General features: G+C 40.6%; 4 protein-coding genes and 2 non-coding genes across 7 annotated transcripts in view; 2 read left to right on the top strand and 4 right to left on the bottom strand.

The window, feature by feature from the left end:
- The window catches only part of rab6ba (RAB6B, member RAS oncogene family a), a 54,380-nt gene extending 40,632 nt beyond the window's left edge, over positions 1–13,748 (top strand). For both annotated transcript variants that reach the window (XM_072390151.1, XM_072390152.1), the window contains exons 6-8: positions 5,027–5,120; positions 6,724–6,790; positions 11,620–13,748. In XM_072390151.1, coding sequence (XP_072246252.1) covers positions 5,027–5,120; positions 6,724–6,790; positions 11,620–11,684 — 226 coding nt within the window. In that variant the 3' untranslated portion in view covers positions 11,685–13,748. The remainder of the gene's footprint in view (positions 1–5,026; positions 5,121–6,723; positions 6,791–11,619) is intronic.
- LOC140312341 (allantoinase, mitochondrial) overlaps positions 1–27,496 on the bottom strand; it is a 505,108-nt gene that overhangs the window by 254,490 nt on the left and 223,122 nt on the right. The window lies entirely within an intron of this gene.
- On the bottom strand, positions 16,685–18,221 carry LOC140312351 (RING finger protein 208). The gene is made up of 3 exons (XM_072390157.1): positions 17,734–18,221; positions 17,233–17,337; positions 16,685–17,134 (listed from the first exon to the last, which is right to left on the bottom strand). The coding sequence occupies exons 1-3, from the start codon at positions 18,090–18,092 to the stop codon at positions 17,089–17,091; spliced, it is 510 nt and encodes a 169-aa protein (XP_072246258.1). The 5' UTR covers positions 18,093–18,221; the 3' UTR covers positions 16,685–17,088.
- Positions 19,040–19,111, bottom strand: trnap-ugg (transfer RNA proline (anticodon UGG)). Its single transcript has one exon. It is a non-coding gene; the product is annotated as a tRNA-Pro (tRNA).
- Positions 19,404–19,475, bottom strand: trnap-cgg (transfer RNA proline (anticodon CGG)). The gene has a single exon. It is a non-coding gene; the product is annotated as a tRNA-Pro (tRNA).
- cep63 (centrosomal protein 63) lies at positions 19,723–25,315 on the top strand. The gene is made up of 14 exons (XM_072390101.1): positions 19,723–20,097; positions 20,276–20,453; positions 20,557–20,652; positions 20,821–20,910; positions 21,012–21,125; positions 21,253–21,417; positions 21,772–21,917; positions 22,090–22,233; positions 22,356–22,458; positions 22,574–22,771; positions 23,710–23,781; positions 23,931–24,133; positions 24,209–24,530; positions 24,608–25,315. Exons 1-14 carry the CDS (start codon positions 20,057–20,059, stop codon positions 24,821–24,823), a joined length of 2,088 nt encoding a protein of 695 aa, XP_072246202.1. The 5' UTR covers positions 19,723–20,056; the 3' UTR covers positions 24,824–25,315.

Genomic DNA, 27,496 nt, shown 5'->3' with positions numbered 1-27,496 from the left:
GTAAAAGCTGTTTACTACATTAACATCAGCATCATCTCTTTATTTGTTTCTTTCTAAAGGAAAACAGGCATTTTTGTTATTTTAACTGTTTAAGCTTTTAGGTTTTTGCCAAAAGGTTCATACTTAAATCAGGAAAAAATAGCATTCAGTTCCTCAAGGTAATCTTAACAAATTATTGTAATCACAATCATTTCTTTATTTTTTTTCCAAGTTATTCCCAAGGTCAGATGGAATAGATTATCAAGCACTATGCAGGAGCACCTCTAAGAGCTGAGCTCTCTCTGTGTTGGCCGGTATTGTTCACTGGTGTGAGATGGAGCTTTTCACAATGCTCAGTGCTCATAGGGGAGTTTAGGTGCTGTGCTTTTCCTGGAGCTCAGCATGAGGGGAATCTGATGTGCACCATCAACCAAGCAGAGCCTGGTGTGATGTACACTGACAAGAAGACACTCAGGCATTTTTCAACTGTTAAACTCAGAGCATTGTTCTGTTCTTTTGTTCAAAACTGCGACCAAGAGACAGCGGGAAGTTTCTCACAAAGTTCGTAGATTAATTTAATGCTTGGCTTGAGATCTTTGAGATGGACTGGTACACAAATGTATTATCATTGAATGTGAATGTAGCTAAAGTTTACTGATTTCACATTGGTGCTGTGCTGTGTCGTGCTGAAGCTTTCAGTGTCTGAAAACAGATACTTAACTTGGATAAAGTTTAATTTACTACATCAAAGAAAGCCATTCATTCTTTATCAGGTAGTCCTGGAACTGCCCATCTAATTTCTCAGTGATGGACTTTTCAGGTTGGCAGTATCAACACCTTTTGTTGCCACTGTTGTTAAACTGAGTCAACATGTATGTCCCCATCCACTTTGAGATGCTGATAGGACAGAAACTGCACAACCAGGGGCTGTTCTATAAAACATGTTGAGAAAAGTAGTCATTAAAGAAACATGTCATTAAATTAAAAAAAAAACATGACTTGAGTGAACCAAACAAATTAGTTTAATCTTAAACAGCCCCAGAGGTTGAGTGTGGATCTCACCAATCCAGTATAGCAAAAAGCAGTTCTAAAGAGAGAATTAATTTATCAATTAAATCCTAACAACAGGGTTATCAGTCTCCCGTAGATAACATGACACAGATGAACAAACTGCTGTTGTATATTGAATTTTGTCAGTTGCGATGCAGAGCACTAAAGTAAACGTCTGGAGAATATAAAGGTTGTTGCAAAGGAGTCATTGTGTAAAGAAATAATGTGTGTAAACAATTATGTGTGAGAGTCTGACTTTTACTTTGTTTCTTTCAACTGTTTTTATAAGAGTAATCAACCACTACTTCTACTTCCTCTTACTCGCACTCTGTGTGAAGTGGAGAGAGATCGTAATCTTTTCACCATAAACTCGCATCTCAAAAACTTTGCCAAGCAAACACGACACAAAACAGAACAAGTGAGCTAATCAGGCCTCACATATCAGCTCAAAAGCAATAACGCTAAGTCGGCATGTCCTGTTTAGATTCAGAGTTCAGTTGGTTTCCATCCATCCATTTTCTATACCGTTAATCGGGTAGCGGGTGGGCTGGAGCCTATCCCAGCAGTCATCGGGCAAAAGGCGGGGTACACCCTGGACAGGTCACCAGTCCATCACAGGGCCACATAGAGACAAACGAGACAAACAACCATGCACGCTCACACTCACTCAAATACGGACAATTTGGAGTCACCAATTAACCTGACATGCATGTTTTTGGATGGTGGGAGGAAGCCGGAGTACCCGGAGGTGACGGTGCTAACCACCACACCACCGTGCACCCTCAGTTGGTTTCCTTTTAATTAAACTTAGTTTATTATGGCGAAAGTGTGTTTTATCTGATTGTTGACATGTGACGTGTTATGATAAATGATGGGTACTCCACAGGGCGTCAGGCAGTGTGCGTAATGAATTTCAGCTGGCCATAAAAACAAGTCAGTGGCACATTGTTTAAGGTTCACACTCTTCGCTAGTGCAGCTTTAAGGAGCGACTTCGATACAACCTGTAATTAAATCTGGTGCAGTTTAGTCAGTGAAAACAGAAAAACTGTAGATTGTTTAAATGTATTTTAAGATGTACATTAGTTGCTGCTCCTTGTTAAAGTAACACTAGAGAATTTGGATTTTTATTTTTTTATTTTTTTTGCTCTTTGGTTCTCTAAAAAAAAATTTAATAATTATTTTTTAAATTTGAAGAATCTCAGTGTGAACTCTGCCAATGTTCGGCCACGGACATTAAATTGTTGTCATGTTAAAGCGGCAACAAAGATGGCATCAAAAGCCTGCAGAACGTCTAGCATCTGTAAAGCGAAACGTTGTGGCTGGAAATCAAAGTTGTGAACTGCGCTACCTCAGCACATGTGCATTCCAGGTCAGTTTCAGACCCAGGATGTGTTTAACAAAGGCTGGTGTTCTTCAAATCGACTCAGAAACGCATAGTTTTAAGGTTCACAAACCTTTCTAGTGTTGCTTTAGGAATTCTGATTATGTACATGTCTGTGCTCCAGATTTCATCTTTCCAGATCTTTCAGTGACCATACTTTCGGTGGCCTGCCTCTGTTGGCTGCTTAGCGACAGTTTTAAGCTTTAGTTTGCTGTTTCTCTCCTACACCTACTGAAGTTAGTATGGCACATTACTCGAGGTGACCATAAACACGAGAGACAGAGGATCATCTGGTCCCATTAGGTTGATTTTCAAAGGTACTGAGATGAATGAGTTCAAGGAAATAGACAAAAGGAAGCAATGAACCAAACACAAAAAAAATGTGTGAGCAAACACAACAATACTATGCATAATGTTTATGTTTATGTATTTAGCAGACGCTTTTATCCAAAGCGACTTACAAATGAAGATATATAACAAGCTATATAAAAAGCTAACAATAAACTACATAGAAGGAACCCACTAGTCCGACTCTGTCAGAGGTGACAGAGTAGAGATAGGGTGCAGGCATAGAAGGAAGTGCAGAAAGATAAAGTGCAAAGATAGAGGGGGTAGGGAAGTACAAGGTAAGTGCTAGGATAGGAGATGCTCTCTGAAGAGCTGGGTTTTCAAGAGTTTCTTGAAGATGGACAGGGACGCCCCTGTTCTGGTAGCGCTCGGTGGGTCATTCCACCATCGTGGGACGACACATGAAAAGAGTTTGGATTGTCTTAGGCGTGGTGTAGGCACTGCTAGACGACAATCCTGGGACGAACGGAGGGACCGAGTTGTGACATAAGCCTTTGCAAGAGCATTCAAGTAGATGGGAGCTGTTCCATTAAGCACTTTGTAGGCTAACATTAGTGACTTGAATTTGATGCTAAGGGTAGCCAGTGGAGTTCAATGAACAGAGGGGTGACGTGTGTTCTTTTAGGCTGATCAAAGACCAGACGCGCCGCCGTGTTATGGACCATCTGCAGAGGTTTCATAGTACAGGCTGGGAGACCAGTTAGGAGAGCATTGCAGTAGTCAAGGCGGGAGATGACCATGGCTTGCACCAGGAGTTGGGTGGCATGTCGGGTTAGGTATGGTATGATCTTTCTTATGTTTAGTAATGCAAAGCGGCATGAACGAGCAACCGAGGTAACGTGATCTTTGAAGGTTAGTTGGTCATCAATCATGACACCCAAGTTTCTAGCAACCTTTGATGGAGCAAGAGATAGGGATTCGGTTTGGATGCAGATGCTGTGTTGTATGGTTGGTTTGGCTGGGAAGACAAGCAGTTCAGTTTTTGGGAGGTTAAGTTGGAGGTGATGGTCTTTCATCCATGTTGATATGTCAGAGAGACAGTCTGAGATTCGTGCTGAGACTGTGTGGTCGTCAGGTGGGAATGACAGATAGAGCTGGGTATCATCAGCATAACATTGGTATGAGGAGCCATGTGATTGGATGATCTGTCCCAGTGAGTTGGTGTACATGGCAAAGAGAAGAGGTCCCAGTACTGAACATTGGGGGACCCCTGTGGCGAGGTGGTGCGCTGCAGAAGTGTGACCAAGCCAGGATACTTTGAAGGACCGACCAGTGAGGTATGATTCAAACCAGGGGTGTGCTCTCCCTGTGATGCCCATGCTAGAGAGTATGGACAAAAGGATACTGTGGTTGACAGTGTCAAATGCTGCTGATAAGTCGAGCAGGATAAGTACAGAGGACTTAGCTGTCGCCCTGGCTTCTTTTAAGGCTTCTGTCACAGCCAACAGAGCCATTTCGGTGGAGTGTCCACTTTTAAACCCAGATTGGTTTGGGAGAAGGAGGTTGTTATGTGAGAGGTAATCGATGACCTGCTTAAAGACCACCCTTTCAATGATTTTAGACAGTAAAGCTAAAGCTTTACTTTATTCGCTAAAGCTAATAGTAAAGCTTATTAGTTGTTTTTTTTTTTGCTAGGACTGCACATCAGTCCTGCAGGTTCCTGCATCTTGATCATGAATAAGCCAAGATGTTGTTTAAGTTAGGACTTGTGCATCCAGAAATAGTCAGACTCTCTGGTGCAGCTCTGTCAGGTGATGTTATGATGTAAATGCATCTCCAGTGCAGAGTTTCCGGTCTTTTTTTTAAGCATCATTTCAATATATCACTGTGTTTGAGGCTTAGAGGCAATGTTTCAGTGTTGGAGTGTTAAGCTGTGATAAGAACGTATTGTGGGTGAGCTGAGCTGAAGAAGTGGTATTTTTGACTGGGCATTGATGCCTTCTGTGTTCAGAAGATGAAAGAGTACAGACTGATTACATCATGGTTTCCCAGTAGAACAGCTGCAGGTCGATTTAAGTCCACATCTTAACAAACCTGCTGTCTGTGCAGTCTGCCAAGTCTAAACAACTGCACCAATTTCTGTTTTTTGTTAACAGACACCTGATACAGTCAAGCAATCCCTGCCAGGCTCCTTAAAGTGTGACGCAAATCAACTATTATTAATTTGGCAAAGGTCTAAAATAACAGGAGCTTCAGTGACTCTTTGTACAGCATTCACTCCTTTTTTGCATCCAGTGTTTTGATTAAAAAAATGGCTCTATTTACAGACAAATCACAATTGAGGAAGGCGAACAGAGGGCTAAAGAACTGAGTGTCATGTTCATCGAGACCAGCGCCAAGACGGGTTACAACGTCAAACAGGTGAGTGAGTGACTTCAGAGAAAGTTTTGGTAACATCTTCCCAATAAGGCGCAGTTATGGAAACGCATTATACCCATACATTATCGCTAATGGAGCTGCAATTATTTACCTCATTAGTATAAGCGCTAATTTCCACTTGAACATAATTACTACAGTAGGATATGAGGCAGTTTAAAAGCACCCTGTGGGGTTCTTTGTTTGTATTCACTGCATACATCCTGACTGCAGGACTGATTAGTCTTGCAAAGCCAGACTTCACCATGGTCTCCACAGTGAGAATGGTGTGGCTGGAATGACTTAATCATTCTGCGATGGAGAAAAAACTCTTTGATTTGTTTGTGCTCCCTTAAACAAATCACAATTATCCTGGAACAACAACTGTGGTCCTTTAAGGATTGTCTACAATACTGTTAACTTATTCTCTGTAGATCTTTAGACTAAAGTCTGATAAACATGCAGAAAAAGTTTCAGACTATACAAATATTTCAATTTTGTTTGTATTTTCTACATTTGTGCTTGCTAGCTGGCAGCCTTCAGGTGCAAATTTGACAGAACCAAGATGACTGAATAGAAGTTGTGACTGGCACTTACATCATCTTGCAACTTCCGAAAACCAACAGTCCAAAATTGGCTCTAACTTTAAGCAGTGATTGACTAGATCTGTGGAAATATTTAACTGCCTTTAAGCGTAGCTGCTCAAGCATACACCGGCCTCTCTTCTTCACTGCTTTTCTTTCTGCATTTCTGTTTCTTGCTGCGTTCATAACTCAGTAACTCTGTTTAGAAAGATTTGATGGTTCTAGATACAAAGAGAGGCATAGCCTAGTTTAACAAAGACAATCTGTTTGTGAACAGATGATTGTTGTTCAAATCAACCACTGTCTGCGGAGTTAAGAAGTAGTGAAATGAAGGCAGGCTGTATTGTGTCTGTCAGTGAATGGCATTGATGGCAGGCGCCTGGCTCATCGTGCAGCGGCGCAGACAGAGGAGGCTATTCTTCACCTTACTTAGGAACTGTAGACACTAGCAACTGAGTCCCAGGGCTGAACATAGTGCTGTGAAACCAAAACAAAGGTCACAGTAATGCCTCCATAGACCCCAGTGTTCCCATTGTTTGGCTTTGTCATTGTGATGTTGATGTGATTCTAGCAAATTTAAGATTCTAGGCAATCATTTACAAAAAGACCTTTCTTCACCTCGACAGAATTTTTCATTTCTACCCAAAATATGCTAATCCAACAGGATATAATCTGGAACAGAGAACATGATCAGATTTTTGGAATAATTACAGCTGTTGGACTGGCACATATGTGAAGATATTTGTCTGTTTGTCTTTTTTCTGAGTAAAGCTGACAGTTCTACTGTATAATCAGTCACTTATAAATGTTAACTAAAATTATTAAGACCTTTTTTGTTTGTTCTCACATCTGCATTACCACGTAATTAATGACTATTCAAGAAAAAAATTTTTCTATTATTCCGTAACTGTGCAAAATATCTGTTTAGTCTGGGCACTAAGTTGCTGGACATGATTACCAGTTTAACTGACTTGATCGGCGCTGATTTGGTCAACAGTGTCTTCATTGTGTTTATCATTTTCCAGCTGTTTCGACGTGTGGCAGCTGCTCTTCCAGGAATGGAAAGTATGCAAGAGACAAGCAAAGAAGGGAGTATCCTTTGACCAACAGCTGAAAGTTTGTTTTCTTATTTATTAAAAAGCCTCTTCATGAAAACGGTCAGAGTGCAGCAACAACACTGGAAGGATCGCATCATTCACTGCTGACTCTTTAAAGTGAAGGGGCTCTCGGGGAAAGAGAAGTCAGCTACTTGTATAATGAAATAGGTTTTCAGGAGAACACTAATGTTGCTATTTCAGCCCTGATGTCTGACATGTTCAATCTTTGTCTGCAGTTGTGTTTACAGTGGACGAGCAGAATTGCCCATTTAGCCTTCCGTCACTGGCATCTCATAATAAGAATATTGGTTTATGAGATTTCCAAATGATTGCATTCTACTTTTATTTTAAATTTACACACCACATCCCAGCTTTTTTGAAAATGGGGTTGTAAACTGACCACCGCAGCGTTAATTATTTATCATATGTGAGTGAAGTTCTGCATCATATTCTATATGAGGGATAAATGCATCAGTAGAGGCTTGTTTGGCTGTAGTGCCATGTACAGAGATCTTCTTTTTTTAAACATCTGTTTTAAGATACTTTATAGGTTTTACATCAAATTTTCAGTTTTTCTTGAAAACCTCTATGCCAAAAGCAAAATAGATTAATTGACAAAGGGAAGCTCCCTCAGTAACCAACAAGTGGATGCACTGTAGAGAAGAACCCTGTGAATTCAAATTCAAATTCTATTTGCTTCAGATTTTATGCTAGATGGATTAAATGTATGTGTTATCAGTTAAATTAACTTCACAAAGGTTTTCAGATCCCTTACTTTCACACAAAGTTACGTTTAGGTGCATTCTGTTTGCTGTAATGACCCTCAAGAACGTCACCGGAGTCTTAAATTGAACTGAACAGAATTTAATTTAATTAAATAAAAAACTAATTTATAAACTAATTTCAAAGTTATTGTGCAGCATAAAGAAGCAACAACTTAATAGTCATAAAGAAGTCATAGTATAGAGCTGTTGCTTTCGATTGGACTGACCTCCATGGCGTTCCTCGTTAAAGCTGAGCTGAAGAAGCATCAGACTTCCTTGTTGGATCACTATGCTGTGTAGTGTTGACCGTTATGTTGAGCAGCGTTTGCAATATTATTTGCTGCCCCAAAAGATGACTGCAGAGCAGATTCCACTCAACACAGCTGACTTATTGAAAATATACAACATCTAAACTTCTTCAAGCAGGAGAGCCTGCTCTTTACCTTTCAGTAGGCAGCCTCAGTGTTGCTTTTCCAATTCAATCTATCGTTCAGGGGAATAGCGAGGTATCTGTACGATATGTAAAATCCCAAATCATCTCCTTTGTCCGGTTTACATTCAAAATGAGGTGATGGTTCCCGCAGTATGCCACAACATGGTACTTAGCCTCTTGTCTATCATTAATACACCCTGAGTATTTTAGGAGAAAACAGGATTCAGAGTTGTACTGGAAGTCAGAGGTATACCGACTGCAGTCTGCTGCGGTGCTCCTGTGGTGCTGACCACATTCTCAGACACACCAACCATTAATTTATATAAACTGTGCTACGTTTGTCAGGTGTTCAATAATCCAGGCAACTGTCAAGGCATTATTTTCTTGAGCTTCTCACATTACCGTGCCGGCTGAACTGAGTGCAAAGCACTGGAGAAATCAAAGAATGTTATCCTCACAGTGCTGCCTGCTTTGTCCACATGAAAGTTGGTTTGCTGAAGCAGGTAGATGAGATGGCATTTTCAACCCCAGCTCTGGGATGATGAGCAAACTTAAGTGTTATATGTGTTATATGAATACACAGCATGACCTGAGCTGCTGTAACTTACTGCCACTATGGTGCGGCACAGGAAGGCGTTTAAAGAGGCAAAAGTCATAAATTTTTGTTGGATAACATTTTCGTGAAACCATTTCAGTTTTTACAGAGAAAATCTTTTTTTTTTCTCCAAGAGTTACCTCATTTGTCTTCACTGTCTTGTCAGGTATTATTTATAATTATGATCAGGTACTCGTAGGGATTATTCTTTATTGGTTTCAAGCAGGATATACAAACAAAAGTGCATAATTAAATACTCAGGTTCCATTAACTGTAAATTATTCATATGGCGTGCTTGTAAGAGCGCTCATGCAGCGTTGCACTGTTCTGTATTCACGGGATTTACTAATGCCTCTAATATTAATACTGTTCTGCTATCAGCAGCAAATCAACTTAACAAATCAGCAATCTGAAAACATTTTTATGTATATAAATCAAGATCACTTCATTTCTCCCCTGAGAGCAGCAGTCCTTCATATCCTCCTCAACAAACAGAGCAGAGTGCCATCTCTATGGTAACTGTGGATAAGTTATGAAATTGCTTTTGGTTTTATCATGTGCGTACAGCACTGTCATTGCTCCTTGAGGGCGAAGCTGTGTCGCAGCGTGATGAGAAACATGGCAGCATTCATCTGCGTTAAGGTAAACTTGAATCAGACGCTGACTTTAGTGTTGTGAAGGCTTTTCAGCTCTGATTGTGGCTCGCTCATCCTTCACTCGTTCAGCCTTTACCAACTGCATGGCTTCAGTAATGAAGTCAGTAACCTAACAACCCTTTCAGCAGTTGAGAATCTTTCCTTTTGTTTTGTCAACACAGTCTGCCATATTTCCTGGTTATAATGCATATCTCCTTATCAGCCTATTACCTTTATCTCCCATCCTGTTTTTCATCTGTCATAATGAGGCATAATGGATGTGGGAGTGAGCTGTGTGAGGAGGAGGTGTAGTGATGGATGGCAGGTGATGGCAGTTCCTCAGCAGTGATGTGCCTCTTCCGACACTGTCACTTAATGGAGGAGCTCTGCTCTTGTTATTGCGTCATGAGTAGTATTGATCTCACCGGGTGAAGGGCACAAACAGTCTTGGATACAACGGTGCTTGTAAAAACACGCAAGTTACACTTCTATAAGCAAGATGCATTCGATTTAGTTTCTTTTTGTTAAGTTACAGTTCATGAAATCAAAAGGGTTTAAAGAAAAGAACTGTGACTGAGAAAAGTGAGTCTTAGATTTTTTTTTAAATTCAGCATATTTGAAGGAGGTTTCTTGTTAAAAATGCTGCTTTGAAAGTGTGGACAGATGGGTCAGACTGATTTATAATGGATGTTCAGGCCTATGAGACACAGCCCGCTGCTCCCTCTCTGAGAACAATTTCCTACCCAATCATTGTGTGTCATTACCGCTGCTGATCTGCAGGCAGGGAGAGTAAAGAGGATGCTTGACCCAGATCAGGTGTTGGGGTCATCCATGTTAATCAGGGGGCCAGAAAGCAAGATAAATCACACCATTCACACGGTGGTCATGGAAAAGCTGCACAATGGGATTATGTTATTAAATCGAGTTAAAACGTTGTTGATTTTCTGAAACGTGCTGGTGTTGGTCAGAGAATTTTTTAAGGCGAATATGTGTGTTTAAGTTTCTCTTTAACTAACTTATTGCCATCGCTCTTGTTGATGTTCTTATTCTGGAAAAGAAGTTACATTTTAAGAGTTGATGTGCTAAATGCAAAAGTAAAAGAACAGTGAATAATACACCTTTAGTGATGTGGTTAAAAAATGTGTTCAGCAGGTCAGAGTCGTACACACAAGAACCTTAAGTGCACTCTTACTACACTTGAGTGGACATTCATGCAGATGCTGCCACCCACTAATGTGAAAATGCATTTCTGGGGCCTTTTAAGATGTCCGTCTATTAACAAACAGTCTTTGCAGCTCATCAATGAACTACTTTCACAAACTCAAAATCTTTCAAATATTTACAGGAGACTCAGTTTACAAGAAGCTGTATTTAACTGTCAAAACCCATCAGGTGAGTAAAATATTCAGGACTGACGGGGCTCATTTGGTTTGGAGATGTTGGCAGCTAATACAAGCTTTCACATTCCAGATGGGAGCTGGTCCACATGGGAATGCTCAAGTGTATGCTGTTTTTAAACGCTGTCCTTGAAATGACATGTCAAGATGACACGCTGCAATAAAACAAGAAAAAACACACGCTGCTGGGACAGGTTGCAGCAGCCACATTGCAGAGCTCCATGGCCATTTGATGCTTCCAATCTCATTTGCATACAATATGTAGGCCAGAGTTTTTGTAGCCCACACCTTGCACGTGCATAAAGTTCACCAGAAAAATGAATAATGAATAAGAGCCTGCTGCTGCACTGTTACATTAACCAGCAGGTAAATATGGAGGTGTTTGCAATGTCTGTAAGACAAAGGAGCTCATTCTCTTTTTTAAAAAATAAATCTAAATGGACAAAGCAAAAATTATCCTGACCTACAGCTGCAGCTCATTAACACACTAAAGTGCACCAGCTTTAACTATCATACAGCAGCACCAATAATTCAAGCTAGCATCCATTCTTAGTTTATTACCCCGCTAATAATGGAGAACAGTCGTCCTTGTTGAGCTTAATTTGTGTCCACATTGTCAGGGGAGAGTTTATAGGATATAAGCCTCCCTTCATGAACTTCTGGAAGAAACTGATTAACTGGAATTAACTTTCAAATTGAATCCAAGTGCTAAATCATGCAGTTTTTATTAATGACTTATTGGAAGTTTTTATGTATTTACAATTGATTGAACAGAATGTCAGGGAAAAGCACCATCTAGTGGTGGTAGACTGACACTACAGCCTGTTGAACACAAACATGAAAATCACTTTTTCCCCTGTATCTTCTCTTTTAAAATCTACACAAAAGCTTATTGACTTATTCAGCTCAGTGACACTGAAGGCCGCCTGTATTTTACAGTTGTTTTTTTTGCTACATCATCACCACATATTTGTGTAGCTTCCTTAATACTGTTCTATAGTGATCGACATCAAGTTGGACAAACCGCAGGAGCCCCAGACCACCGAAGGCGGCTGCTCCTGTTAATGCTCACCGTCCATCCTGGAAACGCATCATTTACACCACATGCTTGTTAAGTTGCTTCCCCTTTGGTTAACCTGCAGTTGACTTTGCAGTCTGAGATCCTGGCCTCCACACCTGACCACTGGTTACTGGTTGGAACCGGCAATATGAGAAATTGGGTCTACTTTGCCAGCAAAACTGCAAAAGAAAAGAAAAGTTAGATAATTTGTTAAACGATACAAAGTCCCCATGGTGCATCTAAGTATACATGTTTTATGTTGAAAATGAGGTAGTCTTTTTGTATTTTTTGTCCTTTTATTTTTTCATTTTAAAACATACAAGGAAGCTCTGAGAGCTTGGAAAGAACAGACGGGACATGTTTTTATGTACGACAGTGTTGTTGTGGGCAAAGAGCGTAGTCCTAACCCCAGTCACAACAAACTCTTACTGAACTCCTCGAATAACTTTTTCTAATGCACACCTGTACACTCCCATCTCAAAGCTAATTACCTGAACATTCAGAGCTAATCACAGCGCCCCTGCCTGTCACCCAACTGGGATTCAAACTTTTGCTTTTTCAGATGCTTCAGGACAAACTGAACTGCAACATCTAGAGAATCTTAATGCATGCCTTGTTGTAAAGCATAGGTACTGTCTACCTGTGCACACTAGTTCGAATATGTAATTGGTTGATATTACACCAGTGACTCGATGCACTCTGTCCAAGACTTTTTTGTTAAAGAACTGGATTTGTATACTTGACTTCAGAATATCTTTTTGTCATATTTGTGTGTAAATGTGTGCTTTCTGTATAGGCAACATTAGAATGCAGTTACACCGAGGGCCACTGCCACATCACATCTTTCTCGCCACATTGCAGCTCTTTTTAGAGCACCTATTTGTTTAGAGCGTGTCATAGATTTCCCCCCGTGTGACAGCTGCTGTTGCATTGTGTAATAACTCTGTATTTGTTGGTGATAATCTGCACATGCGGTGTACTGTAAGTGAGCAGTGGAGAATCAAAGTCCTCGCCTTGTGTCACAGAAAAATGTGAGCACAAAGTTTTCTGTGTGGTGATCAAACACATATTTAATATTGTAAATCAGTTTTGTTCCTGACAAAAGACTAATTTGCACATGTAGACCTTTTTAGGTTGAATATGACGTTAGGAGATGCTTCTTTGTAAATGTACAGTTACTAAATTCAAGACATGTCTGATTGTTACTGACAGGATGCTGTCCCATAATCTTGTTTCCTCTAAGATGAGGTTTGCTGCTTTTGTTTAAACTGACTGCTTATGTTGACATTATGGAATGTTGCAAATGTGTTTAAATTTGGCTTTTCATTTTTGTTTCTCCTTTCAGAGCCGGTTCATAATGTACTGATGGTAACGTCAGCCAGTGTTGAGAACACTACTTTGATTTGACTTGGACTTTCATGCACTTTTTAAGGACATGTTTTAGATTTAGAGTGACAATGTAAGTCGAAAGAAACATGGTTTAAAAAAAAATTTAAAGAATTTTAAAAAAAAAAAAAGAAAGAAAAAATCCAGAAAATCTGGAGTACTGTGTCTTAGAGTAGAGTCAAACATTTAGGAATTGTTCACACTTGTCCAGATGGGAAGCACTCTTTGTGAAAACTAGTGAACCTTTCTAATAAACATAATGAGCCAAATAATAATAAAAAGAGACGGAGTTGGATCAAACATCACTGGGATCTTGGCTGGAACGAGAATGATGAAGACGAATTGAAGTTTGATTTCCCCCGACATGAAAAAAAAAAAATAGAAGGTTAATGTATGAGCTGTGTTGCTACCCAATTACTTTTTCAATACAAGAATGTTCTGCCCTCCTTATTGACCACAGCCTCGGGTGGAGAGGTCTCCTCCCTGTAAACCGACCAAGTCTTCGCATGTCGGGGGATTTGGAGTCTCTTAGCCTTTTCCTGAGAGGGGGGGGGGGGTTCCTGAGGCTGCTGTCACAGCTCTGTACAGCAGACCTGATCAGCCCAGACCTGGTTCTTCATTCACACTGTACAGAGATCTAGCATGTCTCTCCAAATGATTAATAAAGATGTCTTATTACCAAATTTTGCAATGGGCCTTTTTTATTGAACACTTTCATTTACTTAATTGTCTTTTAACAATTTACAAGCACACATCTTCGTTAAATTATACCCTCACCACTCTCACCTTCTCTGGTCTAATAACTGCTATTTTATGTCAGTACTTTGATTGATTTGTTTCAAACTCAAAATGTGCATTGCTTACAATTTTTTTTATTTTTATTTTTTTAAAGGAAAAAATTATGTACTTTTTAGTAAAAACATGACTTGAGACGATGAATAATAATATAATATGCAATGCTGTGATTTTCCAGGTTACCAGTAATGAAACAGTCGGGTCAAAACAAGCACTGAGCAAACATTTGTACGTGTTGGGGCATGTGCAGTTTCTATTTTGACTACATTAGTACGCCTGGTTTCAACTGTTGACTGGATGTAATACAACCAAATGTTCACCTTCTCGTTTGGCCAAGCCTGGATTAACCCGTAGAGGCACCCCCGGGTTAAGTGGGCCATTGTGCTTATTTAACCACCTACAACATTACGCACACTCTCTCGTCAGATTTGTATTAAATGCACCTGGCGAATGCATGAACATATTATCGACTGACTTCAAACATATGAATTCTTTGCTAAGCCCGACCAAATGACATGGCCTTAAAAATCAGAAGTCTTGCTGTAAGTTTCAGTAACTTTAGAAAAAAATCTGCGCATACAAATTTAAAATTGTGTTCTTAAACATTGTAATTCACCTTTGCACATTTGCTGCATACTTGGTCTATACAACCCCTAGCTTATCTTCCCTTACAAAGGCAGAAAGTAGAGGCTTTCTGAATGTCAGAAAAGTTATTTAAAATAAAAAGCGCTGACGAGAGTTTTGGGCAGCTGTTACTGGTCCACTGCTAAGCTATCCTTGCTAGCTTTTAGCAGCATATATTTAACTGATGTGAAGTTACATTTGTCTCCACATAATATATTCAGCTGCTGTATTTGACAGATGTAACAAACTTAGTTGACAACATTTATGAGTATGAAAATATTTATTTTTAATGCAAGAAACAGGAAAGGGCAGTTTATAAAGCTTTAGCTGAAGTAAGGCTAATTTACGAACTAGAACTAGCAGCTGCTTCTTTATTTTTTTCACAAAAAATGCTTATGTGGCATTATTATGTTGATATAAAAGATGAAATGTCAAAAGGGGACATTCAAGTTTTAAATATAAATAAAAATTTGAATGCAGAGCATGTATTAGTTTTATATGACATTTGGCTATTGCTGATATCAATGGGGACTACTGATTGTTCAAGTATTTCCTACTATCTTATAAGGTTACACACTCTCACTTTGAAGCCTTCATCAATAATAATTGTACAAACCAAATGATCAACTTGTCTGTTTTGTCAACAAAAGAAAATGGAAAAAGTAATAGCATTATAATATAATACAACCCTATGGACTTTGTGGAACACCTGTACATTAAACTTGCTCAGTGTGGATAAAGGTATCAGTTTACAGTTCTGTTCAGATTAAACATTCAGTACAGTAACACATAATGAAAAGTATTTGTATGGAATACACATAATCAAAATGGAATGTACTATTGCTTTATGTAATTAACAATTATGGAGAAACAGACTTGTACAACGGTACTGGGTTTCCTGTTGCAAAACATTTTTGTGGCTATTGGTCTAATTACTGCCTTAATATTCTGTCTGAACTAACCAAATTGAGGTTGTTACGAAAATTAAGTACAATTTTGAGGTAGCTGTTCTCTTGCTAGAGTATCTCATTAAACATTTTCTACACCACATTTCAGGGGGATACATTTCTGCTCCACTACATTTATCAGACAGCTTTTATTAAAAGATAAGTAGATGGATATATTTAAATATACAATATGACTTATAGGTGCAAGACAGTTTTTACTTTGAATGCTTTCCTCAGATATTATAGAAAGCTTCCAAATGCAAGACCATTTCTAATTAAGTATTTCTGTATGATATCATTGCAACTTTTATGAAACCATATGATTGGCAAAGTGTTCCTACACTGGCAAGTCACTCTGGGAATTACTTCCTGCTCTGTTCCACCATAATTTTAGGGACCAGCATTACCGGGGCCGTGCTCAGAGCCAGGAAATACACGATGAAACTGAAACTGGGTCTCTGCTATTTTCACAAGAACCGTGTTTGTTTTCTTTAGGTTTACTGCCCTCTTGAAGACAAACAGTCCAGATTCAGTTCGTTGATGCCAACACTACTGATGCCAGTTCATTTGGAGCTCGGATTCAGCTACTTGTTCGTCATTATGGGGGATAGATTTTTAGTGGAATAATGTATTTGACAGCAAAAAGCAGCATCTGTCAAAATATGGCTGCACCTTTAACAGGCTGACAGTTTAAACCTGTTCTTCACCAAACCAGTGTGACAACTAACGAACTTCTTATTGTATTCAAATGCACAGATTATACTGGCCTTAAAATGACTTAATACAAGCATGGCCTAGAACTGAAATTGAATTCTACTTGGCATACCCTTTCCCCATCTCACTATAACAACTGCTGTCCGTTTTTTTTTTGTTTTTTTTTAATAGAAGCACATAAGGTGACGGAAGAAAGACCATTTCCATGAAAGTGATCTGGTTTTCTGATTTCATTGAACATGGAATATTTGCCAGATGCTTGATGAATGAAGGTTATAATCCACTTTCACAGCTGAGTGAGTCTTTTGTGGCAGCTTTTTGTTGTATATCATGCCAACAGAAGTAATATTCACATTATCATATTCAGAAGCTCCCTACTGGCCGGATCTTTTTTTGTTTTTTTCGATTCACTTAAATACTTCTTGTTTCATAAATGACCCTAGTGTTGTGTAATTCTTTCAGATGACAGTCATCTCCTGAGAACACATGGCGTCATCAGCATAAATGAATAAAAGAAGAATGAAAACAAACAACAAATATTCATTTAAAAAATAGCTTTATAAAATGCTTTGTCAACTAGCTATCATAAATAAAGAAGACTATCAGTTATGTTCATTGTTGAGCGGTTGTGATGGGGAGGAGACCATCTGTTCTTAGGGGGTCTTGTGGTATTAGCCCCACTGGGACAGCTGAACTAAATCCCACAGCACCAGCTGGGAGTATTAAGCCTAGAATAAATAATAGGGATACATGGCACATTTGGCTAGGGACGAAACAGTGTCTTGACAGGAACACAAATGGATTCCTGCTCCTCAACGGTCTCAACTTTCCTTATCCACCGACGACGTTAGGTCTGCTCTTCTGGTGGCACTTGTCAGGAGAAAATCCTGAGAGCTGCACATTACTTGTCATATCACTCGTGGACTGACTCCTTTCTCCTCCTTTAAAATGTCTCATCAGTTGAGAGTCTGCGCCAGGATTTAATTTCCCTTAAAAAAAAAAAAAGACAAATAGAAAAGCATTAGTCTCTGTGACATGGTGACTCTGTCCTGTTATTCTAGTCATTCACCACAAAGTCAGAACTTACACATTGCTGCCAGGGATGATACTCTCTTGGTGTTGCTTTGTCAAACTGAATTTCCTTAAGAACGCAGGCAGTCTGAGCTTGGTTCTGGCAGACCTCGAGGAAACGCTATAACGTAACACAGGACAATGTTGAACTTGTGCAACAAACTGCGGTGCTCCAGAGCTGAGGTGCTAATGAGAAGCTCTGTGGACAAATCAACCGCTTAGCACTGACGTGTAAATGCTTAGGTATGGTTGGAATTTCAAATTCAACAGTGGCTCCAAAGAGGCACCGTTTTCATTTTCTTCCATTTCAAACATTTTCAGTCTGCACAGCATCAGTATGTTATGTCAGCTTACAGTGTTTTGGGGAAGAAAAGCTCCCGTATTTATGTTTGTTAATGTCACACACCTATGTATAGAGTCAAGGCACAACACTACTCAAAAGTCAAAATTCCGGGAGACAAAATTAGAGACACGTTTTTCCTTGTGTGAAAGTTGTGTTTACTCTGAATGAACCCACCATTCTGCTTGTAATGATGCCCGCTGTTTAGCCTTCATCTTCTCCTCCTCAGCTTTTTGTTTCACTTCATCCCCCTCCTCCTCCCCCTGTTCTGGTTCTACATCCACGTCCTCTGGTATCTGCTCCCACAATTTGGTGTCGACCCACAGAGCTTCCTGCAGGCTGCGGCCTTGGCTGATGCAGGTCACCCTGCGACACAAAGGGCAGGCCACAGTCAGGAGCCCGCTGTGGACCCGCGACATTGTCTCCAGGCATGATTCACAAAACGTGTGCCTGCAGTGAAGCACCCGGGGAATCCTGTCCATGCGAGAGTATGGCAGGAGGCAGACGCTACAGTCGCCGTCCTCACACAGAACCATGCCGGTCACGCTGGATCGGTGGACTAGGATGATCAAAGACTCCCAGTGAAAAGTCTGTCTGGAGATCCCGACTGTCTGGAGCCAAAGTCAAAGCTGGTGACTGCAGCAGGTCCCCAATTCCGACTCTCTGCCTGTCTATTCAATCAAATAGCATGTTGAATAATAAATTGTATCTAAATGTAAAAAAAAAATAAATAAAAGGATTCCATATATAAATATTTATAAATTATTTTTCTCTAAATTTTAACAATTCAATTAAATTCAATTCAGTTTTATTTATACAGCGCCAAATTACAACAAAAGTCTTGTCAAGGCACTTCAATAATATAGTTAAATTCAAGCCAATTGGAGTTGGATGTCATCTGTTCAGATGGATGAACAGATGACAGTGATGTGCAATTCTGAATTTAGTCTTATTATGGACCATTATGAACAAAGGAAAAATTAAAGTTGGATAACAATGGAAATCTGCTTACAGTATGATTAAATTACAGACATTTAAACGATTAGACAATGCAATTCAAGATATAGTATCATCAACAATCTACTTACTGCTCGCCTGAACAGTGCTTCCTCAGAGCCTCCTCTCTGACTGTGCAGCTCAGCCTCAGTGCATTGAATAGGGTCAGAGAGCTCGTCTGCCGCCTGTTAGCACTGTCTGTTGCGTTTGTGGGGGCGGAACAGAAGCCTCTCTTTCTCACAGCCAACACCCTCCCAATAACAGCTGGGGAAGCAGAGTGGTGGAGACGCTCTTTGTTCAATGTTTGACGGAGGGCAGGTGGAGAGACGGGTATGGAAGTTGGAGATACAGAGGATTTCCAAAGGAGGGGGGCAACCTGTCGAACTGTAATAATTGTCTTCATCACTGTTGTGCTTTTCCATGTATGCCATAATTTCATAGATCTGCACGTATACGCACTGAACCCTTAAAATACAACGAAAAGTAAGGGCTCGTCCGGGATTTGAACCCGGGACCTCTCGCACCCAAAGCGAGAATCATACCCCTAGACCAACGAGCCATACTGAGATAGTGCCAAAAATTTAAATTTGAATGCAAAACTTGGTTGTACGTCTATTTTTTGACATTGTCTCAAAATCTCTTAAATTGTCTCCTCTCAAGGTACCACAAAAGAATTAACATAAGTCTCTTGTAAAAGTACCTGTTCAAAGTTGCAGTAAACTCTGTGTTAACACGGTTCAATTTGCAACGGTCAATACTTTAAAAGCAGTAATTGGCTGCCTTACGTTATACGTGTAACCGCTTTGCATAAACTACGCAAGCGGACAATTTTAGCTTAGACTCAAAAATTTGGGCTCGTCCGGGATTTGAACCCGGGACCTCTCGCACCCGAAGCGAGAATCATACCCCTAGACCAACGAGCCACGTGTTCATATATGCCGGTACAATACACTTTTATATTAAGGCACGTATTGGTACGCCAAAAAATTTGAACTATGATATCACGAAAGTTGCAGCGCTAGACGTTCCACTTTTATCTCTGGAGCAACGGTACAGTTAATGGACTAAACCAGAACTACAACGTATATACATGTATATACTCTATAGCTCTGGACTAAACGTATAACGTACTGACGTCATATAATGGGGGTGGAGTTACCGCCTTACATCAGGAAAGCCATTGAACCTGCAACAGTAGAATACCCGTCAACTGGAGTTCACTGATGTCAACAAACAAACTTGGACGCACAGAAATAAGCTAATGTTAGCTTCAAACGTTTGTTAACCATGTTAATAAGCTATATCTTCTGCGGACAGCGGTCTCAGCTACAGTCCAAAAGTCAGTCGTTGTAGCTCAACTCAGAAGATTGGAGAACTTACAACGTTGAGGTTACCGAAGCTAAGTTAGTTAACTTAGCACGTAGGGGGAAGGCCCGTTACAGTGTGCCTAAAGCCTTTATAACAAGTGTAAAAGAAGGTTGTCAACAGAGACACGCTGAACCAGATGGAGGCTTATTTGGAATCAATGCAGAATTCCGATTTAAGGTAAATAGACTCTTGTGAAATCCTGTGACTAACTAACTTCAGGTTGTTTAATAGCTTAACAAACAGTGAGATCTTCCAGAGATTTAAACATTTTTCTTTGTCTTTGGTTGCCCTATGTTTTAATTCAACGGATCTCACAAACATCACCAGGCTTTCGTTTTCTGTGTGTGCCTTCCAGCTCTGTCCTGTCTTCATGTGAGCCAGAGCTTCAGGAGCTTATGCGACAGATTGACATTATGATCAATCATCAGAAGAAGGAGTGGGAGGCTGAAATCCGGGCCTTGGAGTTAAGGCTGAAAAGTGGAGAAGAGGAACTTTCAACCTCAAAAAATATCATTGAAAGAAGGGATCTCGAGGTGAAGAAAACGACCTAAGAAAGTCATATTGTTGTGTTTTTTTGAAAGTATCTAAATCAGCTAAAACTCATTCTTGCAGTAACACCTTCTTCAATCATTGTAGATTAGATTACTTCGTAAGCAGCTTGAAGACATCCAGACTGGTCGTCCAGAGTTAGTTGCCAAGTATGAGCAACAACTGCAGAAAGTCCGGGAAGAGGTGAAACAGCTCGTCCACTGTACAGACAAGCAAAAACACAGTTTGTCTCTTGAACTACCGATAGATTTAGTTGTTTCCCTCAAATGAATTTCACAATACTATTCCTCTTGGAACAATACTTGCATTTCAGTGGTTTGAGAAAATCATTATGAAAATATTTTCCTGCAGTTGGATAAATTGAAGAGAAGTTACCACAAGCTTCAGCGCAAACACCTCAAGGAGACAAATGGAGGAACAAAAGAGACGGGCCTTTTAAAGGTGACCTGGCTTCCTGAAAATTACCGTAATCCTGTCCAAATTGCCCTTACCTACCATCTGCTTGTAATGAGTAGCATAATCATCTTTACATCTTCCACCAGGAATGTCATCAGCGCTCTACAGAGTGGGAGCAGCTGCATGCCAAGTACCAAGACCAGGTGACAGCACTGGAGGCGCAGAATAAGAACCTGATTGATGAGCTCTCACTCATTAAAGTAAAAAGCACATTTGTAACTTTAACACATTAAAGCAAAGTCAGACAGAATTCAAAGCTGGAAAAAAAAATGAAAGCAGGTCATTTTTTTTTTTTAAATCACATAACATCTGTCACATGATTCCCAGTCCCAGCGGCGAGTGGAGAGGGAGCACGGGGAGTGCTGCTTGGAGGTGCAGCTTCTACGCACTCAGCTGGAGAAGGCTCAGGGCAGCCTGCACTCACAGGAGCTTGAACTGGAGCGCCTCAAATCATTTGAGACACTGCTGGGACAGTACCAGAGAGAGGAGCAGGTTAGTAGTGTGGCAGGAACATGTGCAAGCAGTGTTAATAAATGTAAACTATAAAACTAATGTATTACTCACAGACAGGTGCCAGGCTGTTGAAAACCTTTCCATACTTTTCTGGAATATGGAAAGCTTTTAGCTGTATACATATCACAACCACACACCAATTCACATCAGGAAAGTGATGAAGTCATAAGAGCTTGATCCCTCGGCAGAGAATGATAAGATGGCAGCTTTGTGCAAATATTTAAAACAAACTTAAGTGAAGGACCTGAATGCCTCAGCAACAGCAAGGTGACAATCCTATTTGTCCAGTCCAGCATGTTGAAACATTATCCAATCAGAATCTACTTTCCACAGGCGCTGTCAGAGGTACGGGAAGAGCTCCACGCTACGCAGGACTCACAGGCCACATTTGTGAGGAGTACCAGTCTCGAGCACCAAAGGCTTTGTAATGAAGCTGCCAGACTCAAACAATTGCTGCAGGCTAAAGATCACGTCATTCAGTAGGTGGACTTCCAGAGTGTTCAGTCTGTTGTGGTGTAGTGTAGCCTCACAAACACAAGGGGGCAGTCTATACCAACACTGCAGGCAAGACGAGGCATTTGTGGTGGTCTATAAGAAATGCTGAGACATGACACAGTCCTGCAGGTGTTTATTGGTTATTTGTGTGTTCAGCTCTCTGGAGGACTGCCTGGCAGCTCACGGCTGTTCTGGTGTGGAACCCCTCAGACTAGATCTGGAGCGGACTGCAGCCAAACTTCAGTGTGCTCAAGCATGCGAGGTCCACCTCAAAGCTGAACTCGCATGTGTCAAAGAGAGGTAAAGGTTGCTGGTCCCAATCATGTTTATCTACTCAATGACAACAAATCAACAAATATGTTCCATTCTTTGTACGTATCGATGGACACATTGATCGAGCGGTTTCTTTTGCTTTGGCTCAGATTGGAGAGTGTGAGCAGACAGAGAAGTGACAACTCAAAGACTGAGCAAGAACTGAGAGACGTTAAAGCGGAATGTGACTCCGCTGTTGCTGAAATGAAAAAGGTCAGAACGCTCCCTTGACTTTCTTATACACTATATGTTCTTTTTCATTTTAACTGTTGACATCAGTGCCGTATGAGCTTTACCCCCCCCCCCCCTCGCTGTATTTCTTGTACAGCTCAGAGAGGAGCTTCAAAGGGCCAGGCAGACTCACAGTGGTGAAGTTCAGGGAATGAAAAAGGAGGTGTCGAAGCTGACCGGTGAACTGCACCAGCGTGACCTCACCATCACCACACTGAACAGCTCCTCATCCAGCATCAAGCAGCAGCTTCATGGCGAGGTGAAGCGAGCAGAACAGAGGGGAGCTGAGTTCAAAGTGAGTCAAGAACACTGTGCTCTGAAACGATTTACAACCTCATTTCCAAAGAAGTTAGTACGTTGTTCAGATAGAATAAATTGACTGGTCCACCCTGAGGTATCTATAGTGACTGCATGTTGACATACAACAAAATTTGCATAACATAATGAGCAAGTCTGATAAAACTACAACCTTCCACATTTTTGCTTGACAGATGTATTAACTCTGTGCAAAGCAATATGTTTATGTTTATGTATTTAGCAGACACTTTTTATCCAAAGCGACTTACAAATCAAGATATAACAGCTATACAAAAAGCTAACAATAAACTACATAGAAGGAACCCACTAGTCCAACTCTGTCAGAGGTGACAGAGTAGAGATAGGGTGCAGGCATAGAAGGAAGTGCAGAAAGATAAAGTGCAAAGATAGAGGGGGTAGGGAGGTACAAGGTAAATATTCTGCCCAAACCAGGCAGACCAAACCCTGCTGTAGGGGTCTGTGTCAATACAAGATGTCGTTCCAGCACATCCTTTGGCTCCCCTATGGCTCAACCATAATCTTAGCATTGATCTAATGCTGAACCATAAATCAAGCTTAAGTTTTCTGGTTGGTTGTAAAGCAGGAATTCAATTCAACTTTTCTTTAAACAATTCCCATTTACTTTTCTCTTTTCATTTTCTGCCTGCCATAACTTAAGTAAGAACATGGATTAATAATAATAAGGTCAGTAATAGTAGTGATAATAATGACAGTTATCCTCTTCATCATTTCTTAAATGAGTTTGTTCATCCTTAACAAATAAATAATTGTGTTGGTGCCCCCTTTCAGCATCACACTCTCTCAGTAAGAGCCCAGCAGGCTGTAGGATTGAGTCATTCTGGACTTTTTCAGAATGTCTTCATCTGTTCTTTGTGGGAAAGAATGTATGTTTTTTCTTTTTATTCTCCCACTCAGATAACTCAGGTCCAGCTGGAGACTCTACAATCTGAGAATCATCATCTGAAGAGTGTGCTGCAAAGCATGCAGGTTTGTGTGTTTCGATGTATGTAACACACACACACACCCCCACCCCCCACATACACACACATACACACAGTTTCACAGACAACAGCAGCCAGGATCCCTTTCCGAAGGTGCCCTCTGTGCTCGTTTTTAAATCTCTTTTCTCTCCTCAGAAGAGGGATCCCCCGCTAACTTCACTGAGAGAGAGCTACGTGTCCTCCCTGAGCAGCCTGGAGCAGGAGAATTGTCGGCTAAAGCAGGCACTTGCTACGATGCAATCACAGCATGGTGTTCCCCAGCAGACGAGTCAGGAAGAGAATGAACGTACTCTGCTCAGTCACAGCACGACTGAGCAGTGGCAGCCTGTTGATGACAGGTAGATGAGACGTACAAATGGATACAGACGCAGAAATGTTTTACGACTGACCATTATGAAACCCTGTCGTTGCAGGCTTCAGGTAGACATGCAGGCCATGAAGGGTAAGCTCCAGGGAAGCACAACTCACTCTGAAAGGGACATCCAGAGGCTATTTAAAGAGCTTCAGATCCCATCTCGGTCTCCGACAGAGCAGACCTGCAGCCAGACCCAAAACAGCAGGCCACATTCCTCCTCCTCCTCCTCTTGCTCCAGCAGCAGTACGAGACTGATCAGGAGAATCTCAGTGCCAGCTTTAAGTTCCGGTGAATCTACTGCTGGTGGACGAAGCTCAAGTTCTGAAGAATCTCTGACCTCATCATCCAGAGAAAAAGTGATTTCCTCTCCCTCTGCAGAGGTGAGGCAGCTAAAAGAATGACTGCGGTGACTGTGCTGCAAGAATTCCTCCTGATGTGTGTTTTTCTTCCCTCCCAGGAGCTTCTGTCAGTGTCACCTGCACACGGCATGGTCACTCGTTTCTTGGAGGAAGAAAACTTACGGTCCGTTGAGCTGCTGCAGAAACTGGACACTCACATCCACGGTATGGGCGAGAACATCGTCAGGACGATGTCCAAGTTCCTGGGAAGTGGCTCGGGGTCAAGGTCTGACCAAACACAGCAGCTGGTGATTGAGTCAGATCAGTCATTGTGAAGATGATCTTGTGCCTTATTAAATTTGATGAAAACTTTCTATTTCTGCAGTTTTGCACATTTATACTAAGTTTGGCACCTCAGAGCTTTGGAGTGGAAGTTTTTCTTAGCAACTGTCAATAGTAAATTCTAGTTTATGCTGCTTCACTTACAAAACTGATTAACTGAACTTGTCACTTATATATGTTTTTAAGTATTCCTCCATGTGCCAGAAGAAGCTGAGATGATGTGTTGCCATTGTGAAGTTTTATGTAGAGATAACACCAACCTAAATTGATTGCTTATGTTAGAAGTAGCACCAGCTACAAAAATAAAGAAAAACTCATTTATTTCTATAAATACACACACATTCACTTTTAACTTATGGAATGCAAATACTGATTAGTTTCACCAGTGAGGCAAGGAGACTAAAAAAATTTCCCATTTAAGACGTTTGAATTATCTAGATTTAGGCATTTTTGTTAATTTTCTGTGTAAAAAGATTTTTGTTTTTTAAAAACTGCTTTAAATGTGTGAAATAAACCAGATTTCTTGCAACCTATGGTTACTCACAACACCCCTCTTTCAGGAAATGTCTCTAAAGATGTTCAAGGTCTTTAGACACCCATTATTTCAAATTCAGCCGCTTCTGCTAGTAGAGGTTTCTGTACGAGACAGAATTTTGTCTCAACTTTGGCCCTAAATTTCTTCAACATACCAGACTGATTGTGACACAAAACCATCCGGTAAGAGGAAACCGTTTGGAAAAAGTCAACGGCTTGCAAAAAATACTTAGCATGTGATTGGATGAAGCAACTGTCATGATCACAGTCTATCGTTATCAAGCTTCAATGAATCTGATCCACAGAGTGCTTGAAGCAGAGGGAAGAGGTGCTGCCATTGTTGACTTTTCCTTACACCTGAAACCTGATTGGTCTAAACTTTTGTGATGTGGCATCGGACAGATAGGTCTGAGTCTGGAAAGATGAAGTCTAACTGTGACCTTGTAAGTCACAAGAATCCAAATTTATTTGGATCCCGACTTTCACCTGAGCAGCTTCTATGACCTCTGACATGAGAAGCGTTTTTGCACTTATCTTGAAGGAAGCTGCATACTGACACAGTTAGGGATGCAGCTGTGATATATGCTTTACGCTTCCATTCGGAGAAAAGAATTCCGACTGTGCAAAGGATCCATTTGTACCGTACATCGTGTCTTTCAGGGTAGTAGCACTCACCCTGTCACACTCCCCTCTTCTCCCACACGAAGCCAGTTCCACCGCCATCATCACCACTCACCTTACAGAGCCCCCCCAGCCTGTTTAACCCCAGGAATGTGTGCACCATGCCAGTGCTGTCATGAACCTTCCCCTGCGACCTGCTTTGTCGTCATCATCAGAAACCTGATGGAATGTTAATATCAACCATGTGGAGGACTGAGAGGCCGGCGGGGGGTGTCAACGGTTGTATTTCACTGCTTTTTCCAACGAGGGACACATTGAAGGAATGGAAAAAAAAAAAAACAAAAACAACTTTTAGCAGATATGTGTTTTTCATTTTTGACATTGAGCTGTTACTAGAAACAAAACTGAACTAATGGTCGGCTGCGTCCACGTCCTCTGACTCCTCAGTCTGGCATTTGTTAGCTTGTGTTACTACTGCAGCACTGTAAGCCCCAACAAGGAACACTGAGGAATTTGGCAAAGCAGTCATTCCTCTGGTTCTCTCCAGAGGGAGTTGAAAAAATGTTTTTTATATGTGGAGATTCCTTAAAGGGGCTCAGTGAAAGGGACGCTGACGCCCGTCCAGTTTGGACTGCTCTGTTTTTATAAGGATTTACAAGGAAATATGCCTCAGCCTATATGATGATAGAATGAGGGTTAAATAGATGAATGTAATGAACTTAAAACTTTACTGGTGACATTATGCTTTACATTCTGGCTGTTACTTTTTTTTTATTGCAGTTGCATGACTTACATAATGTAGTATAATGCGACAAACTCATAAAAAGAAAATAGTTGTTTTCCAGCCCAGGCTGAGATTTTGATCACATGATCACAGGCCAAACAAGATGTGATTCAGCTGTTTCCATGTGCTGAGTAATGCTTTACTGTACAAGACATGTAACATTTGACTTAGTTTCCAAATCTCTGACTCTTCAGCCAGGGGTTGAGTTTACTCTGTTCTTTGATGGAAAACCATTTTACTCTTCTTTGGTAAGGTATGTCTCATACGATTGTTTTGCTTTGAGACACATCAGGTTGTAGTTTCAAAATCTCAAAAATTTACATGTCCCTTTTATGGATGAAGATGTGTGGATCATTCATGACGAGCTCTCAGTTTTAGAATGTAACAACACAATTTTCACATCACTACTGCACAAGCTTCAAACATGTGCTTGGACTGGCTTCCAAGCTGATGTTCTCAGGCTCTCATGTTAAAGTCATGATTCACATGCACACTCATGGAAAATGTCCCCAGTCAGCATTAATCTGCTGTCAAACTGTGCACACATTGTTCTTTTTTTAAACATTTTGTTATAAACAGACGCTTTAAGGTGAGGAGTTCGTGTAGCATGTAAATGTAATTTATCGAGAGAAAGAGATAGAAAAATGCCCCCAAAAAGTTTCTTCACTTGTTTTTAAGTGAATTCTGAAGCGATTTAAAATCATTATGTCATTTGTTATGTAAGCTC

The sequence above is a fragment of the Leuresthes tenuis genome, unplaced genomic scaffold (assembly GCF_036924035.1).
Source record: "Leuresthes tenuis unplaced genomic scaffold, fLeuTen1.0.hap1 SCAF_7, whole genome shotgun sequence".
NCBI lineage: Eukaryota > Metazoa > Chordata > Actinopteri > Atheriniformes > Atherinopsidae > Leuresthes > Leuresthes tenuis.
Note: the sequence above shows the minus strand (reverse complement) of the source record. Positions and strands in the feature narration are given on the sequence as shown.